Source organism: Triticum aestivum, chromosome 2A, assembly GCF_018294505.1.
Source record: "Triticum aestivum cultivar Chinese Spring chromosome 2A, IWGSC CS RefSeq v2.1, whole genome shotgun sequence".
Taxonomy (NCBI): Eukaryota; Viridiplantae; Streptophyta; class Magnoliopsida; order Poales; family Poaceae; genus Triticum; species Triticum aestivum.
In genome coordinates, this window is record NC_057797.1 from 163160067 (window position 1) to 163177391 (window position 17325).

The window sequence follows — 17325 nt, forward strand, 5'->3', positions numbered from 1 at the left end:
GCTATCATCTATAGTTTTCAATAAAGTTACCAATGACAAACAAACCTAAAGTCTCCATGAGTAGGGCTGCTGCATGAAAAGTCTTCACACGCAGGGAGAGCAATTAATCTCATCATTAAACAAATGGTGTTTCCCTGTCCAGATTCTCCGGTACAAATTCATTAATTGAAGCCCCAAGCGAACAACATCGGTTGTTCTGCAACCCCTCCAACCCCAACGGTTCTTGCATCAACCCCTCCTAACCTTGACCACCTCAAGCAAGCTACCCTCTGCTATATAAACACTTCCCCACAAACCCATCTCCTCAGAACACAGAAACCCCACTTCCTCTGTACTCTTTCTCCCTTTAAACCCACAAATCTCTCTCTGTCTGTGATCCATACACTCAAAGAGACCATCAAAATGGTGAGCGCGCAGTACCAACTCAATTTCTCTTTGCTGATTACATTGTGTATGTTGCATTTTCTTGTTGTTCATATTACTCGTACGTGCAGGTTGCGGAGGCGAAGCAGAACGGCGTGGCCATCATGGCGGGCAGCAAGGCGCAGCTGATGTCGGTGAAGCGCAGGGAGCCGACCTTGGTGTCGCCGGCGGAGGCGACACCAATGGGGGAGCAGTACTACCTGTCCAACCTGGACCAGAACATCGCGGTGATCGTGCAGACCGTGTACTGCTTCAAGTGCCCGTCGGGCCGCGGCAACGAAGGCGCCGCGGACGCGCTCCGGGCCGCGCTGGCCCGCGTGCTCGTCCACTACCACCCGCTCGCCGGCCGCCTCGGGATCAGCCCGGAGATGAAGCTCACCGTGGAGTGCACCAGCGAGGGCGTCCCGTTCGTGGAGGCCGAGGCCGCCTGCGACCTGGCCCTCATCGGCGACCTCTCCACCCCGGACCCCGCCGCGCTGGGCCAGCTCGTGTACTCCGTCCCCGGCGCCAAGAGCATCCTCGAGATGCCGCCCATGACGGCGCAGGTACGCCACGCCACTCGCACGCGCTCGAGCGCAGAGGCATGCATTAACTACGTATGAGCGTCGCCCTCCATTTCCACGGGGGCGGCTTCGTTGCGTCCACGGGGACCCTCGATCGCCTCTTTCATTTTCGTGAAAAGGAGAAGATAAAAGCTTTGTGGATGCACGTATTCCCGGTGTTACTGCGCTTCCCTTGCGTGACCCGAATAATTGAAGTTAGTATTGGTTGGCTAGCAGTGGGAGGGTCGACTCCACAGGGTTTGAACGAAAGTGAATTCAATGCGGAACCAGAAAACATGTACTGCTTCCGGCCGGGTACTTCTTTGATAACACATGAACCAGGACGGAGGTAGTAGTCGTTAACTATCGTGTACAGTACTACAAGGTCCGCCACAGCAACCTTGTAGCCAGGAGCAGTTAATAGTTGAGGACTGGGCAGTACTCGCCGAGTGGCAAGGTTTTTGTGGAATCGGATCCTCTAACATTGAGAAGGAAAGTTAGATAAGCTACAATACTCTAACTTTCCTTCTTTCTATCTATATGATTATCGCTAAAATGATTTAAATTAATTTACAGATTGATGATCTACTGTGTACATTTATAGTAATTACGTACAAACAAATTGATGGTGAAATAAAATTAATTTTAAATTATTTATATTTACAGTAAATACCAACAGTAAACAACCTACTAATTATCTACTAACAGTCCTTAACTTTCCTTCTTTATTTTACACTAGGCACACACTATAGCACCGTGACTTTCCTTCACAATGTTAGAGAATCCGGTTTCCGGTTTTTTGTGGTAGCCGGAGTCGAATTTCTGGGTGATAGTGCGCTCATGGATTTTAAGGGTTTGATAAAATCTAAATATGTTTTCCTGGTACAGAGGTTTCTTTCCTACTAGTACCTACTAGCACCACTTTGATAAAGTCTAAATATGTTTTGTTTGGTCAAAGATTTCTTTAGTACTCCATTGTTAGCTTAACCACTTCTACCTATAAATCAACCAAACCATACTGTCCGTTTTGTTTTAGTTGTCGAGCTACCTCATGACATATTGACAGATACATGTCTCTTTTTTTTGAGGATATTGACAGATACTACATGTCATTCGCTGATAACTAATCCACTCATCCAACATGTGGTACCAGTAGCTAGGGTCCAAAACTCACACAAGATTAATCGTGCACCAAATTACAGTAGTTAACCTTGATACATCCAACACTAAAATTAGTCAAAACGCTGCTGCTGGAAATTTAATGAATTTGAACTGTGTCGTTTGTACTTTGAGTTGTAGAAATTTATTTACCATTGGTCAACTTAATTCGCAGGTGACCAGGTTCAAGTGTGGCGGCTTCAGCCTCGGGTTGGCCATGAACCACTGCATGTTCGACGGTCTGGGCGCCATGGAGTTCGTCAACTCCTGGGCCGAGATGGCGCGCGGCGCCACAGAGCTCACCGTGCCGCCGTTCCTCGACCGCTCCGTTCTCCGCCCGCGCGATCCTCCTGTGATCTCCAACCCGCACAACGAGTTCGAGGAGATCGCTGACGTCTCGGAAATGGCGGCGCTCTACGGCCGCGAGGAGCTGATGTACCGCTCCTTCTGCTTCGATCCGGACAGGCTTGAGCGCGTCCGCGGTCTCGCCCTCGCCGACGGGGATCTCGAGAAATGCACCACCTTCGAGGCGCTCTCCGGCCTCGTCTGGCGCGCTCGCACCCGCGCGCTAGGGCTCGCGCCGGAGCAGCAAACGAAGCTGCTGTTCGCCGTGGACGGACGGCGCCGTTTCATCCCTCCGCTCCCAAAGGGGTACTTCGGGAACGGCATCGTGCTGACCAACGCGATTGCCACGGCAGAGGATCTGCTGTCGGCGCCGGTGTCGCGCGCGGCCGGGAAGGTGCAGGAGGCCGTGCGGATGGTGACGGACGAGTATATGCGGTCGGCGGTGGACTATTTTGAGGCGACGCGCGCACGGCCATCGCTGGCGTCGACGCTGCTCATCACTGCGTGGTCGCGGCTCGCGTTCAACGGCGCCGACTTCGGCTGGGGCGAGCCGACCATGTCCGGGCCAGTCACGCTGCCGGAGAAGGAGGTCATACTCTTCCTCGCGCACGGCAAGGAGAGGAAGAGCATCAACGTGCTGCTCGGCCTGCCGGCGTCTGCCATGGACGCTTTCCAAGCGCTCATGGACGAGATATGAGCGGCCCAGATTGATTGGATACATCAGCGAGAGCGCTTATACACTGTTATTATGCGTATTTTGCATGGGTTTGTTAGTATGGTTATGTAATTCTTGTGAGTGTGCGTCATTTATTTATCAACCAGCATGGTCTGTATAAAACTTCGAAAATATAGTTTTCTTATATATGAGTATGCTATTAGTAAAATCTATATGTTATATTATTGAAATGATAGAAAATAAACGGTCGAGATTCATCACCCTAAGGTTATCAACGGCTGAGATTCGTCAACACCTACATATCAGTTATTGAGCGTCCTTCAAAGAATTATGGAGACTCAAGAGCTACTCAACAAAGTCAAAAGCATCAATAACAACCTTATTATCTATTACATATGTATTACAGAAGTCATTATATATATATTACAGAAGTCAAACAAGTTATCACGTTCATCCACACAGGTTAAATTATCTCGGCCGTAAATTACAGCTATTAACGGCTAAGATTTAAAAGATGTAGTGTTACAAGGATTATTACCACATTGATACAGTCTGACACGTCACGCTGCCGTGATGCGTATATTATATGTCTTTGGTTCAACTCATATAATACCTTACGTTGGTCCTAAACAATTTACTGCAAGCAAAAAAATAATCAAGTCGCCAGCCAACTAAGGAAGGTCTAATTAGGAAAATTAAAACAGTCCGGCTAGAAAAAAGGTGAGTCCCACCAAATTGATCAATCCGGACTCTTCGCGGGCAAGGAGATATAGTGGGCCAAGAACGAGTTAAACTTGGACGCATAGAAAATTGGATGACATATCTTTAAAAAAAATTTGGATGACAAACATATTAGGAAAAGGACTCATACGGGGAGGATTTTCGGATAAGTAAAAAACATACGCATGTAAATCTGGAAAGACCCAAAGGTTACGTAGTCTGACATGTGTACGTGCAAAACCAGCTAAACTACTAATTAGAAAAGGAAACTTACGGGAAGGTGTGAAGGTCTATTCGGAGGGACAAAAAAGAAGCGCACGTAATAGGCCGAGTCCAACATCCACACATACAAAATTGGTTCATGTATATTAGGAAAAAGAGTTATATGCGAAGATTTTTTTGACAAATAAAAAAATGCACATGTAAATCTGCAACATGCCTAGCCTCCTAGCAGGTATACATACACGATCATATTTTTTAAAATATGCAGAATCAGCATTGCATGACCACCCACATATACATTGCATCAAAGGGATAGAAACCAATAATCAATTAATAGTGGAATGTCGAACATATAATATGTCGACGGTTCTCCAACCTGTATAAACAGAGATGCTACAATATTAGTCATATTAAGCTAAAACAAGGTATGTGTTTATATACATAAAGAATATAACTTGATTTATATGGGAATTTTAAAAATAATACTTCCTCCGTCCCAAAATTCTTGTCTTACATTTGTCTAGATACGGATGTATCTAACACTAAAATGTAACTAGATACATCTGTATTTAGACAAATCTAAGACAAGAATTTTGGGACGGATGGAGTAGTAAGCAATTTATTAAATCAATTTTCATCGTATAAAATTCAAATATGGCTTAAATATGAAATTTAACCAGTACAGTGGAACATGTAATTTAAATTCAAATAAATTATTATCGGAGTCCAGTCTGATTAGAATATAACTTGATGCAGAACAACACAGACGAAAAAACAGAATCTATTATAAAATTCAGCCAGATAAAAAAAAATACACATTTTCTGTGATATATTCAAATAGTTATTTAGCCTTAGATGGCCGGTTTACATAAATAGTTCGAGTAAGAGGATATTGTCACAAGAATTTAGAAGATGTGTGAAAGACTGTTTGTGCGTCATAGTGTGCTATTTGGAGGTGCAACTGCAAGACGTACAATGGTGATGCAAGTTTAGGCCTATAATAGTTGTTGAAATGATTAGCTATGGTAGGTCACTAATCTCTGTGATACTGACACTATTTTTCACATACCGTTGAATTTAGCAACAATAATACATTAAAAAAACATCTTAGCCTGTGTTTGATCATGTTTTCTCAAGATGCACGTTTGAATATTTTCATACATGGTAACATGGTAGCTCGGTTAATGTTTTGCTGCAGGGGAAAATAGTGACCGATGTAGAGCAGTAGAAGAGAGAAATATTAAAATTAGTACGGAATTATAAGACTGATGTGTTTAATTTTTTCAATACAATTAATCGCATAATCTCCATTTTTTTATGTTTTTTCCAATAGATCCACGCTTTGGCTATCATCTTTTAATATAATTTTGATATTGCTGTAGAAACATTGGTGGGGGAAAACAACAGCAAATATAAAAACTAGAGGTTGTGAATGATAGAGAATGTTTTAGGGAAAAGGAAGCACTATTTGATGTCTAATATGTATTTAATCATTCTATTTTTCTTAAAATATGTAATTACATGCAAAATAAGTGAGCAAACTAACAAGCTTCGGTGGTTGCGAGTGGGAGAATAATTCAATAGTTTACCAACTACTCATGGATTAAGATCATCTAGACTCAGAATCAGTTTATAGCTAATTAAATTACAATTAGAACATGGTAAAGCATATATATGAACATGTGGATATATGTCACCGTATTAACAAATTACACACGTGCAATAGGATCGGTGATGAGGCCAATGAAAAAGAGATAACAAAGCATGACTACAAGTCAATGTTTATATTTTCTCAAGGAAAATTCCTAAAAGTGTAAAAATAAATGAAAATGAATGAGAAAAAAGTTGGAATAGTTAAAGCTAGAGATTAGTAAGAAAGCTTATGGTTTGGCATATCGGGACACATTTCGTGGTTCTTTTTCTCTTTCGATGCCAGATAACCAAATATTTACCAACACATTTTGTACAAATTTGGTATATGTAGTTAATTTTAATAATATGTTCTCAAAATAGGAAAATTGTCGATAACATTTTCTATGACTAATATAACGATGGATCAAATGAAAAAACAGGTCGAGAAAAACAACAAATATTTAAAAAATTACAGAAAACTAGCCGCGCAAATGCGCGGGTCACCCCACTAGTTTTTCTTATGTAGGACCCGCTTGCCATTGGCTGACAGTTTCTTCCCCAAATCCCAATCCATCCATTATACACACAAGCGATGCCATGGCAGAAGAGGGGTTGGGTGTTAGCACCAGCTTGCTAGGAAGGAGGCATCGCCCGTCCTCCACGGCGACAACGAGTGCCATTAGACTACTCTGGCCGATGCAAGACCATCACATTGGCACACAAAGAGTACATGCACGGCCAGACGTTGAAGCACGCACACCGCACGCTCACCCCAGTCGCTAGAGCGCACACAAGAGAGATGGGAGACAGAGCACACACACAACACTCACGCATCACACAAAAGTACAACACAACGCTCATGCGTCACACAACATTCCCGATGGTGGCGATTTGATTTTTTTGGTGACCATATTCAATTCCGCTTGAGGTGGTTGCGGGAATTTCTCTTCCGCTATTGGAAATATGTCCTAGAGGCAATAATAAAATGGTTATTATCATATTTTCCGTTCATCATAAATGTTTATTATTCATGCTAGAATTGTATTGATTGGAAACTTAAATACATGTGTGAATAATAAACCACACAGTGTCCCTAGTGAGCCTCTACTAGACTAGCTCGTTGATCAAAGATGGTTATGATTTCGTAACCATAGACATGAGTAGTCATTTGCTAACGGGATCACATCATTAGAAGAATGATGTGATGGACAAACCCAATCATAAGCTTAGCATAAGATCGTTTAAGTTATTTGCTATAGCTTTCTTCATGTCAAGTATCAGTTTCTTAGACCATGAGATCATGCCACTCGCGGATATCGGAGGAATACTCTGTGTGCTATCAAACGTCATTTCATAACTGGATGATCATAAAGGTGCTCTACAGGTATTTTTGAAGGTGTTTCTTGGGTTGCATGGACCGAGACTGAGATTTGTCGCTTTGTGTGATGGAGAGATGTCTCTGGGCCCTTTCGATAATACAACATCACAAGAAGCTTGCAAGCAAATGACTAATGAGTTTAGTTCATGGGATCTTGTATTACAGAACAAGTAAAGAGACTTGCCCGTAACGAGATTAAACTAGGTATGGAGATACCAACGATCGAGTCTGGGGTAAGTAACATATCTCCGAACAAAGGGAATTGCATACGGGATTAACTGAATCCTTGACATCCTGGTTCAACCGATAAAGATCTTCGTGGAATATGTGGGAACCAATATGGGCATCCAGGTCCCGCTATTGTTTATTGACTGGAGAGGAGTCTCGGTCATGTCTACATGATTCTCGAACCTATAGGGTCGCACGCTTAACGTTTGATAGCGCTAGGGTAGTATTGAGATATTAATAGCAGAAAGTCTGAACATTTTTGGAGCCTGCTACCTCTTGAGCACTGCGTTGGTTTTCCCCGAACAGGAAGGGATGATGCAGCAAAGTAGTGTAAGTATTTCCCTTAGTTTTTGAGAACCAAGGTATCAATCTAGTAGGAGGCTACGCGCGAGTCCCTCGTACCTGCACAAAACAAATAAATCCTCGCAACCAACGCGATAAGGGGTTGTCAATCCCTACACGGCCACTTACGAGAGTGAGATCTGATAGATATGATAAGATAATATTTTTGGTATTTTTATGATAAAGATGCAAAGTAAAGTAAAAGCAAAGTAAAAAAGCAAAGGAAATTACTAAGTATTGGAAGATTAATACGATGAAGATAGACCCGGGGGCCATAGGTTTCACTAGTGGCTTCTCTCAAGAGCATAAGTATTCTACGGTGGGTGAACGAATTACTGTTGAGCAATTGACAGAATTGAGTATAGTTATGAGAATATCTAGGTATGATCATGTATATAGGCATCACGTCCGAGACAAGTAGACCGACTCCTGCCTGCATCTACTACTATTACTCCACTCATCGACCGCTATCCAGCATGCATCTAGAGTATTAAGTTAATGAAAACAGAGTAACGCCTTAAGCAAGATGACATGATGTAGAGGGATAAACTCATGCAATATGATGAAAACCCCATCTTGTTATCCTCGATGGCAACAATACAACACATGCCTTGCCGCCCCTACTGTCACTGGGAAAGGACACCGCAAGATTGAACACAAAGCTAAGCACTTCTCCCATTGCAAGAAAGATCAATCTAGTAGGCCAAACCAAACTGATAATTCGAAGAGACTTGCAAAGATAACCAATCATACATAAAAGAATTCAGAGAAGATTCAAATATTATTCATAGATAGACTTGATCATAAACCCACAATTCATCATTCTCAACAAACACACCACAAAAAAAAAGATTACATCAAATAGATCTCCACAAGAGAGGGGGAGAACATTGTATTGAGATCCAAAAAGAGAGAAGAAGCCATCTAGCTAATAACTATGGACCCGTAGGTCTGAGGTGAACTACTCACACTTCATCGGAGGGGCTATGGTGATGATGTAGAAGCCCTCCGTGATCGATGCCCCCTCCGGCGAAGCTCTGGAATAGGCCCCAAGATGGGATCTCATGGATACAGAAAGTTGCGGCGGTGGAATTAGGGTTTTGGCTCCGTATCTGATCGTTTGGGGGTACGTAGGTATATATAGGAGGAAGGAGTACGTCGATGGAGCAACAGGGGGCCCACGAGGGTGGAGGGCGTGCCCCCTACCTCGTGGCCTCCTTTGTTGTTTCTTGACGTAGGGTCCAAGTCTCCTGGGTCTTGTTCGTTGAGAAAATCACGCTCCCGAAGGTTTCATTCCGTTTGGACTCCGTTTGATACTTTTCTTCGAAACCCTAAAATAGGCAAAAAAAACAACAATTTTGGGCTGGGCCTCCGGTTAGTAGGTTAGTCCCAAAAATAATATAAAAGTGGATAATAAAGCCCAATAATGTCCAAAATAGTAGATAATATAGCATGGAGCAATCAAAAATTATAGATACGTTGGAGACGTATCAAGCATCCCCAAGCTTAATTCCTGCTCGTCCTGGAGTAGGTAAATGATAAAAACAGAATTTTTGATGCGGAGTGTTACTTGGCATAATTTTAATGTAATTCTTCTTAATTGTGGTATGAATATTCAGATCCAAAAGATTCAAGATAAAAGTTTAATATTGACATAAAAATAATAATACTTCGAGCATACTAACAAAGCAATCATGTCTTCTCAAAATAACATGGCCAAAGAAAGTTATCCCTACAAAATCATATAGTCTGGCTATGCTCCATCTTCACCACACAAAATATTTAAATCATGCACAACCCCGATGACAAGCCAAGCAATTGTTTCATACTTTTGGTGTTCTCAAACTTTTTCAATCTTCACGCAATACATGAGCGTGAGCCATGGATATAGCACTATAAGTGAAATAGAATGGTGGTTGTGGAGAAGACAAAAAGGGAGAAGATAGTCTCACATCAACTAGGCGTATCAACGGGCTATGGAGATGCCCATCAATAGATATCAATGTGAGTGAGTAGGGATTGCCATGCAACGAATGCACTAGAGCTATAAGTATATGAAAGCTCAACAAAAGAAACTAAGTGGGTGTGCATCCAACTTGCTTGCTCATGAAGACCTAGGGCATTTTGAGGAAGCCCATCATTGGAATATACAAGCCAAGTTCTATAATGAAAAATTCCCACTAGTATTTGAAAGTGATAACATAGGAGACTCTCTATCATGAATATCATGGTGCTACTTTGAAGCACAAGTGTGATCAAAGGATGGTAACATTGTCCCTTCTCTCTTTTTCTCTCATTTTTTTATTTGGGAATTTTCTCTTTTTTATGGCCTCTTTTCTCTCTTTTTCGTCCGGAGTCTCATCCCGACTTGTGGGGGAATCATAGTCTCCATCATCCTTTCCTCACTGGGACAATGCTCTAATAATGATGATCATCACACTTTTATTTTTCTTACAACTGAACAATTACAACTCGATACTTAGAGCAAAATATGACTCTATATGAATGCCTCCTACGGTGTGCCGGGATATGCAATGAATCAAGAGTGACACGTATGAAAGAATTATGAATGGTGGCTTTGCCACAAATACGATGTCAACTACATGATCATGCTAAGAAATATGACAATAATGGAGTGTGTCATAATAAATGGAACGGTGGAAAATTGCATGACAATATATCTCAGAATGGCTATGGAAATGCCATAATAGGTAGGTATGGTGGCTGTTTTGAGGAAGGTATATGATGGGTGTATGATACCGGAGAAAGGTGCGCGGTATTAGAGAGGTTAGCAAAGGTGGAAGGGTGAGAAAAGTGCGTATAATCCATGGACTCAACATTAGTCATAAAGAACTCATATACTTATTGCAAAAATCTACAAGTTATCAAAGCAAAGTATTACGCGCATGCTCCTAGGGGGATAGATTGGTAGGAAAAGACCATCGCTCGTCCCCGACCGCCACTCATAAGGAAGACAATCAAAAAATAAATCATGCTCCGACTTCATCACATAACGGTTCACCATACGTGCATGCTACGGGAATCACACTTTAACACAAGTATTTCTCAAATCACAACTACTCAACTAGCATAACTCTAATATCACCATCTTCATATTTCAAAACAATTATCAAGCATCAAACTTCTCATAGCATTCAACACACTCATAAGGAAGTTCTTTTACTATTCTTGAATTCCAAGCATATTAGGATTATTTAAGCAAATTACCATGCTATTTAAGACTCTCAAAATAATCTAAGTGAAGCATGAGAGACCAATAGTTTCTATAAAACAAATCCACCACCGTGCTCTAAAAGCTATAAGTGAAGTACTAGAGCAAAACTACATAACTCAAATGATATAAGTGAAGCACATAGAGTATTCTAACAAATTCCAAATCATGCATGGCTCTCTCAAAAGGTGTGTACAGCAAGGATGATTGTGGTAAACTAAAAAAGTAAAGACTAAAATCATACAAGACGCTCCAAGCAAAACACATATCATGTGGCGAATAAAAATATAGCTCCAAGTAAAGTTACCGATAGAAGTAGACGAAAGAGGGGATGCCTTCCGGGGCATCCACAAGCTTTAGCTTTTAGGTGTCCTTAGATTATATTGGGGGTGCCATGGGCATCCCCAATATTAGGCTCTTGCCACTCCTTGTTCCATAATCCATCAAATCTTTACCCAAAACTTGAAAACTTCACAACACAAAACTCAAAGTAGAAAATCTCGTGAGCTCCGTTAGCGAAAGAAAACAAAAGACCACTTCAAGGTACTGTAATGAACTCATTCTTTATTTATATTGGTGTTAAACCTACTTTATTCCAACTTCTCTATGTTTTATAAACTATTTTACTAGCCATAGATTCATCAAAATAAGCAAACAACACACAAAAAACACAATCTGTCAAAAACAGAACAGTCTGTAGTAATATGCAGCTAGCGCAAGATATGGAACCCCAAAAATTCTAAAATAAATTTCTGGACGTGAGGAATTTATCTATTAATCATCTTCAAAAATAATTAACTATATATCACTTTCCAAATAAAAATGGCAGCAGTTCTCGTGAGTGCTAAAGTTTCTGTTTTTTACAGCAAGATTAACAAGACTTTCCCCAAGTCTTCCCAACGGTTCTACTTGGCACAAACACTAATTAAACACAAAAAACACAACCTAAAAAGAGGATAGATAAATTATTTATTACTAAACAGGAGCAAAAAGCAAGGAATAAAAATAAAATTGGGTTGCCTCCCAACAAGCGCTATCGTTTAACGCCCCTAACTAGGCATAAAAAGCAAGGATAGATCTAGGTATTGCCATCTTTTGTAGGTAATTCTTCAATGAGGCATCTACCATCCTTAGGAATTTATTTCTTTTTATTGATTATCAAACTTTTAGGCACAAGATCGAAAAATTCATTTGTAACAAATGGTTCCTTAATGATAGCAAAAAGATTGGGATGAATACTTATAAATTTGAGATCCGCAGTTTCCTTACTAGAGGATTCACCCTTATTTTTAGGAACATACATAAGCTTGGAAATTTTAGTGGGAGGACTTGGAGTATTCTTTACGGAAGAAAAAGTGATTCCCAAGTTGGTAATAATATCCTCAAGTTTATCGATCCTAGAGGAATCGTGATTTAATTTCTCATTAACTATGGGTTCCTTCTCTTTAATATTTTTCAAAGTTACTCCTACTTTAGATCCATATTGAGAGATTCGGTTGTGGATCTTTTTATCCAAATTTTCAATTAACTCTACGGTAGCAACCTTATTTTCAATAATTTCGAGCCTTTTGCATTACATGCTCCAAAGTTAATACAGTTCCGTTAACCAAAAGAGGGGGTGAGCCAAACAAATCTATCATAGCATTATAAGAATCAAAAGTATGGCTACCCAAGAAGTTCCCTCCGGTAATAGTATCAAGGATATATCTGTGCCAGGGAGTTATGCCTACATAAAAATTTCAAAGAAGAACGGAAGCAGATTGTTTCCTGGTAGATCTATTTTGAGCATTGCAAATTCTATACCAAGCATCTTTTAGATTTTCTCCCTCCCTTTGCTTAAAATTTAGAATTTCATTCTCGGGAGACAACGGAGAAGATAAGGGACTAGCCATAACGACAAGCAAGCAAACTAACACACAAGCAAACAAAAAGCAAGCGGGCAAAAAGAGGCAAATAGAGAAAGAGAGGGAGGATAGAGAGAGAGAGGGCGAATAAAACGGCAAGGGTGAAGTGGGGGGGAGAGGAAAACAAGAGGCAAATGGCAACTAATGTAATGCGGGAGATAGGGATTGTGATGGGTACTTGGTATATTGACTTTTGCGTAGACTCCCCGGCAACGGCGCCAGAAATTCTTCTTGCTACCTCTTGAGCACTGTGTTGGTTTTCCCCGAAGAGGATGGGATGATGCAGCAAATTAGCGTAAGTATTTCCCCCAGTTTTTGAGAACCAAGGTATCAATCCAGTAGGAGGCTACGCGCGAGTCCCTCGTACCTGCACAAAACAAATAAATCCTCGCAACCAACGCGATAAGGGGTTGTCAATCCCTACACGGCCACTTACGAGAGTGAGATCTGATAGATATGATAAGATAATATTTTTGGTATTTTTATGATAAAGAAGCAAAGTAAAATAAAAGCAAAGGAAATTACTAAGTATTGGAAGATTAATATGATGAAGATAGACCCGGGGCCATATGTTTCACTAGTGGCTTCTCTCAACAGCATAAGTATTCTACGGTGGGTTAACGAATTACTGTTGAGCAATTGACAGAATTGAGCATAGTTACGAGAATATCTAGGTATGATCATGTATATAGGCATCACGTCCGAGACAAGTAGACCGACTCCTGCCTGCATCTACTACTATTACTCCACTCATCGACCGCTATCCAGCATGCATCTAGAGTATTAAGTTAATGAAAACAGAGTAACACCTTAAGCAAGATGACATGATGTAGAGGGATAAACTCATGCAATATGATGAAAACCCCATCTTGTTATCCTCGATGGCAACAATACAATACATGCCTTGCTGCCCCTACTGTCACTGGGAAAGGACACCGCAAGATTGAACCCAAAGCTAAGCACTTCTCCCATTACAAGAAAGATCAATCTAGTAGGCCAAACCAAACTGATAATTCGAAGAGACTTGCAAAGATAACCAATCATACATAAAAGAATTCAGAGAAGATTCAAATATTATTCATAGATAGACTTGATCATAAACCCACAATTCATCTGTCTCAACAAACACACCGCGAAAAGAAGATTACATCGAATAGATCTCCACAAGAGAGGGGGAGAACATTGTATTGAGATCCAAAAAGAGAGAAGAAGCCATCTAGCTAATAACTATGGACCCGTAGGTCTGAGGTGAACTACTCAATCTTCATCGGAGGGGCTATGGTGATGATGTAGAAGCCCTCCGTGATCAATGCCCCCTCCGGTGGAGCTCCGAAACAGGCCCCAAGATGGGATCTCGTGGATACAAAAAGTTGCGGTGGTGGAATTAGGGTTTTGGCTCCGTATCTAATCGTTTGGGGGTACGTAGGTATATATAGGAGGAAGGAGTACGTCGGTGGAGCAACAGGGGGCCCATGAGGGTGGAGGGCGCGCCTGGGGGGGGGGGGGTAGGCGCGCCCCCTACCTCATGGCCTCCTCTGTTGTTTCTTGACATAGGGTCCAAGTCTCCTGGGTCTTGTTCGTTGAGAAAATCACGTTCCTGAAGGTTTCATTCCGTTTGGACTCCGTTTGATATTCCTTTTCTTCGAAACCCTAAAATAGGCAAAAAACAACAATTCTGGGCTGGGCCTCCGGTTAGTAGGTTAGTCCTAAAAATAATATAAAAGTGGATAATAAAGCCCAATAATGTCCAAAACAGTAGATAATATAGCACGGAGCTGTCAAAAATTATATATACGTTGGAGATGTATCAGAGCCCCAGATGAGATCCCAGACGTCACGAGGAGCTCCGGAATGGTCCGGCGGTAAAGATTTATATATGGGAAGTCATATTTTGGGTTTCAGAAAAAGCTTGGGTTTTCGGTATTGTACCGGGAAGCTTCCAAAAGGTTTTGGAGGATTCCGAAGGGGTCCGGAAGTCCATGGATGGTTACACCACGTCCCAAGGGCTGACTTGGGATGTAGGGGGGGTGTTCTAGCCATGGTAGGCAAGGTGCACCAGCCCCTTGGGCCCATATGGGAAGAGTCCCAAGTGGGGAGTGAAGAAGGCACCTCCCCCTTGCCTTGTGGGGGGAGGGATTCCTTCCTTGGCTGGCCAGCCCCTCCTTGGAGGAGGGGCCAAGGGGCTGTGGGCCCCCTCCCTAACCCCTTTACATTGTGGGGAGGCACGGGGGAAACCACCCCTTCCGGACTTGCCCATTACCTCTCCCGACTCCTCCCATATTCCTCCAATACACGTTTGGCGAAGCCCTGCCGGAATTTCGCTGCTGCCACCACCGCCATACCACTGTGCTGGTTCAGATCTCATCTACCTCCTCTCCCTCGCTTGCTAGATCAATAAGGAGAGGACACCATCGAGCTAAACATGTGCTAATCTCAGAGGTGTCATCCGTTCGACACTAGATCAGATTGAATAGCGATTGGATCGTGAAGACTATGACTAAATCAACCATGTTACGATGCTAACACTTTCAGTCTACAAGGGTATGTGAACAACTCACCCGTAGGTCCTGTCGGGAACAACTCACACATTATCATGGAGGCAGCAAGCTTGACGAAGAAGGCTCTCATGATCGATTCATCCTCCGACAGAGTACCGGAAAAGACCTCAGATGGGATGGCGGAACAACAGTGGCTTGCGGCGGTGAAAGAATTTTTCGGGTCTCCCTCTGGTGGTTTCTGGGTTTTAGGGAATTTATAGGCTTGGGATTAGGTTAAACGGAGTTGCAAGGGACCCATAATCCTGGGTGGCGCCCCCGTGGGGGCATGCCACATGAGCTTGTGGCTCTCACGTGTATCGTCTGGTCTCCCCCCTCGAAGCTTCTAGGGCCCCTTCCGGTCCACAAAAAATCGCCATAAATTTTCATGGCATTTGGACTTCTCTTGGTATGGTTTTTCTGTAAACAATAAAATAGGTAAAAACAAAAGCCGTCACTTGGTACTAGGTTAATAGGTTAGTTCCCAAAAATGATATAAAATTGCATATAAAACATACAAGATTGATAATTGATACGTCTCCGTTGTATCTATTTTATTATTACTAGCAAAAGAGCTCGTGCGTTGCAACGGGAGAGAAAACATAACACACGGTCTTAACTCAACAACCATCACTCAAGACCACAATAGGTCCATCTCCTTTATTTTTGCGAGGCATCATATTTGTGTTGCCTCTTATCCTCCTTCTCACCCTCGCCGGCGATGGCCTCGGTGTTCACACAAAACAACAAAAAACGTGTGTTGAATATGGTTAATCCTAAGGCGTCTCTCTCTCCCTCTCTCCTCCCTCTCTCTCTCTCTCTCTCGCTTTCCCTCACTCCCGCGATGAGAAATCTGTTGTTTTCAGCTCGACATTTTTCACAGGTATGCATGTGTAGTTATCGATGTTTTCTTTTCCGTATACCGTTATAGTGGGGTGTTTATTTGCAATCCGGATCGCCACCGGTATGAAAAAAATGAATCTTGCGCTATAAATTATAAGTTTGCTTCCGTAACAATATTTTAAAATATTTAACAGGTAAAATTAACATCATATTTAGATTCCACACATTTTTTTAATAAAATTTCATATATAATATGTTAAAATCGAAGTTACGGTTTAAAAGATACAAATAATTTAGAAAATCATTTGGTTTGACTCAAATATATTCTAAAATAATATTTAAAAATACTTAATAGGTAAAAATAATCTCATATTCATATTCTACATATTTTTGTAATCAAATTCCATATATAACATGTTCAAATCGGAGTTACGGTTTAAAAGATATGGATGATTTTAAAAAGCATTTGTTTGACTTAAATATGATCCGCGGATGAATTATCTAAAACATCAGGGGGGTTTCAAAAAATGTAAAATAACAGTTCGGGTGTGACTTAAATCCGGACGACGGGTTGATTTCAAGAAAAGACAGGGACTTTTGTGTAAAATACAAAAATAACGATTCGTTTTAACTTAAAATAGGACTGCGGGTTGAATAGAGGGACTTTTCTGAAAAATGCCATGATGGACGAAAGAAACCCAATTTTCTTTATTATTAGGTAAATATTTCATGCAATTATATTATCAATCTTAGATACTTTATATGCAATTTTATACCATTTTTGGGAACACACCATTAACTCAGTGTCTAGTGCGAGTTGTTGTTTTCTGCTTGTTTTTTTGTTTTACAGAAAATCTATACCAAACCGAGTCCAAACACGACGAAACTTTTTGAAGATATTTTTATGGACATAAGAGACCCTAGAAGCTTCGGGGGAGGACCAGAAGACCTACGAGGAGACGACATGGCAACAGGGCGCGTCCTGGTGGGTAGGCACGCCCTGATACCTTGTGGGCCCCTCGTGGCTCCGTATGACCTAATTCTAGCGCTATAAATTCTCAAATATTCCAAAAAACCCAGAGAGCCACCCGAAACAATTTTTCCACCGCCGCAAGTCTCTGTTCTTCCGTGATCCCATCTGGAGGC

At 41.6% G+C, this 17325-nt stretch overlaps 1 protein-coding gene across 1 annotated transcript; it reads left to right on the forward strand.

Annotated features, from left to right (window-relative positions):
* The first annotated feature begins 213 nt into the window (after positions 1–213).
* LOC123188146 (omega-hydroxypalmitate O-feruloyl transferase) lies at positions 214–3332 on the forward strand. Its single transcript, XM_044600189.1, has 3 exons — positions 214–405; positions 495–968; positions 2299–3332. Exons 1-3 carry the CDS (start codon positions 403–405, stop codon positions 3163–3165), a joined length of 1344 nt encoding a protein of 447 aa, XP_044456124.1. The 5' UTR covers positions 214–402; the 3' UTR covers positions 3166–3332.
* The last annotated feature ends 13993 nt before the right edge of the window (positions 3333–17325 follow it).

Bases quoted from the DNA above. Each gene is read 5' to 3' on its own strand.
- LOC123188146 (XM_044600189.1), top strand. The intron at 969-2,298 runs GTACGCCACGCC...CTTAATTCGCAG, and splicing joins TGCCGCCCATGACGGCGCAG to GTGACCAGGTTCAAGTGTGG.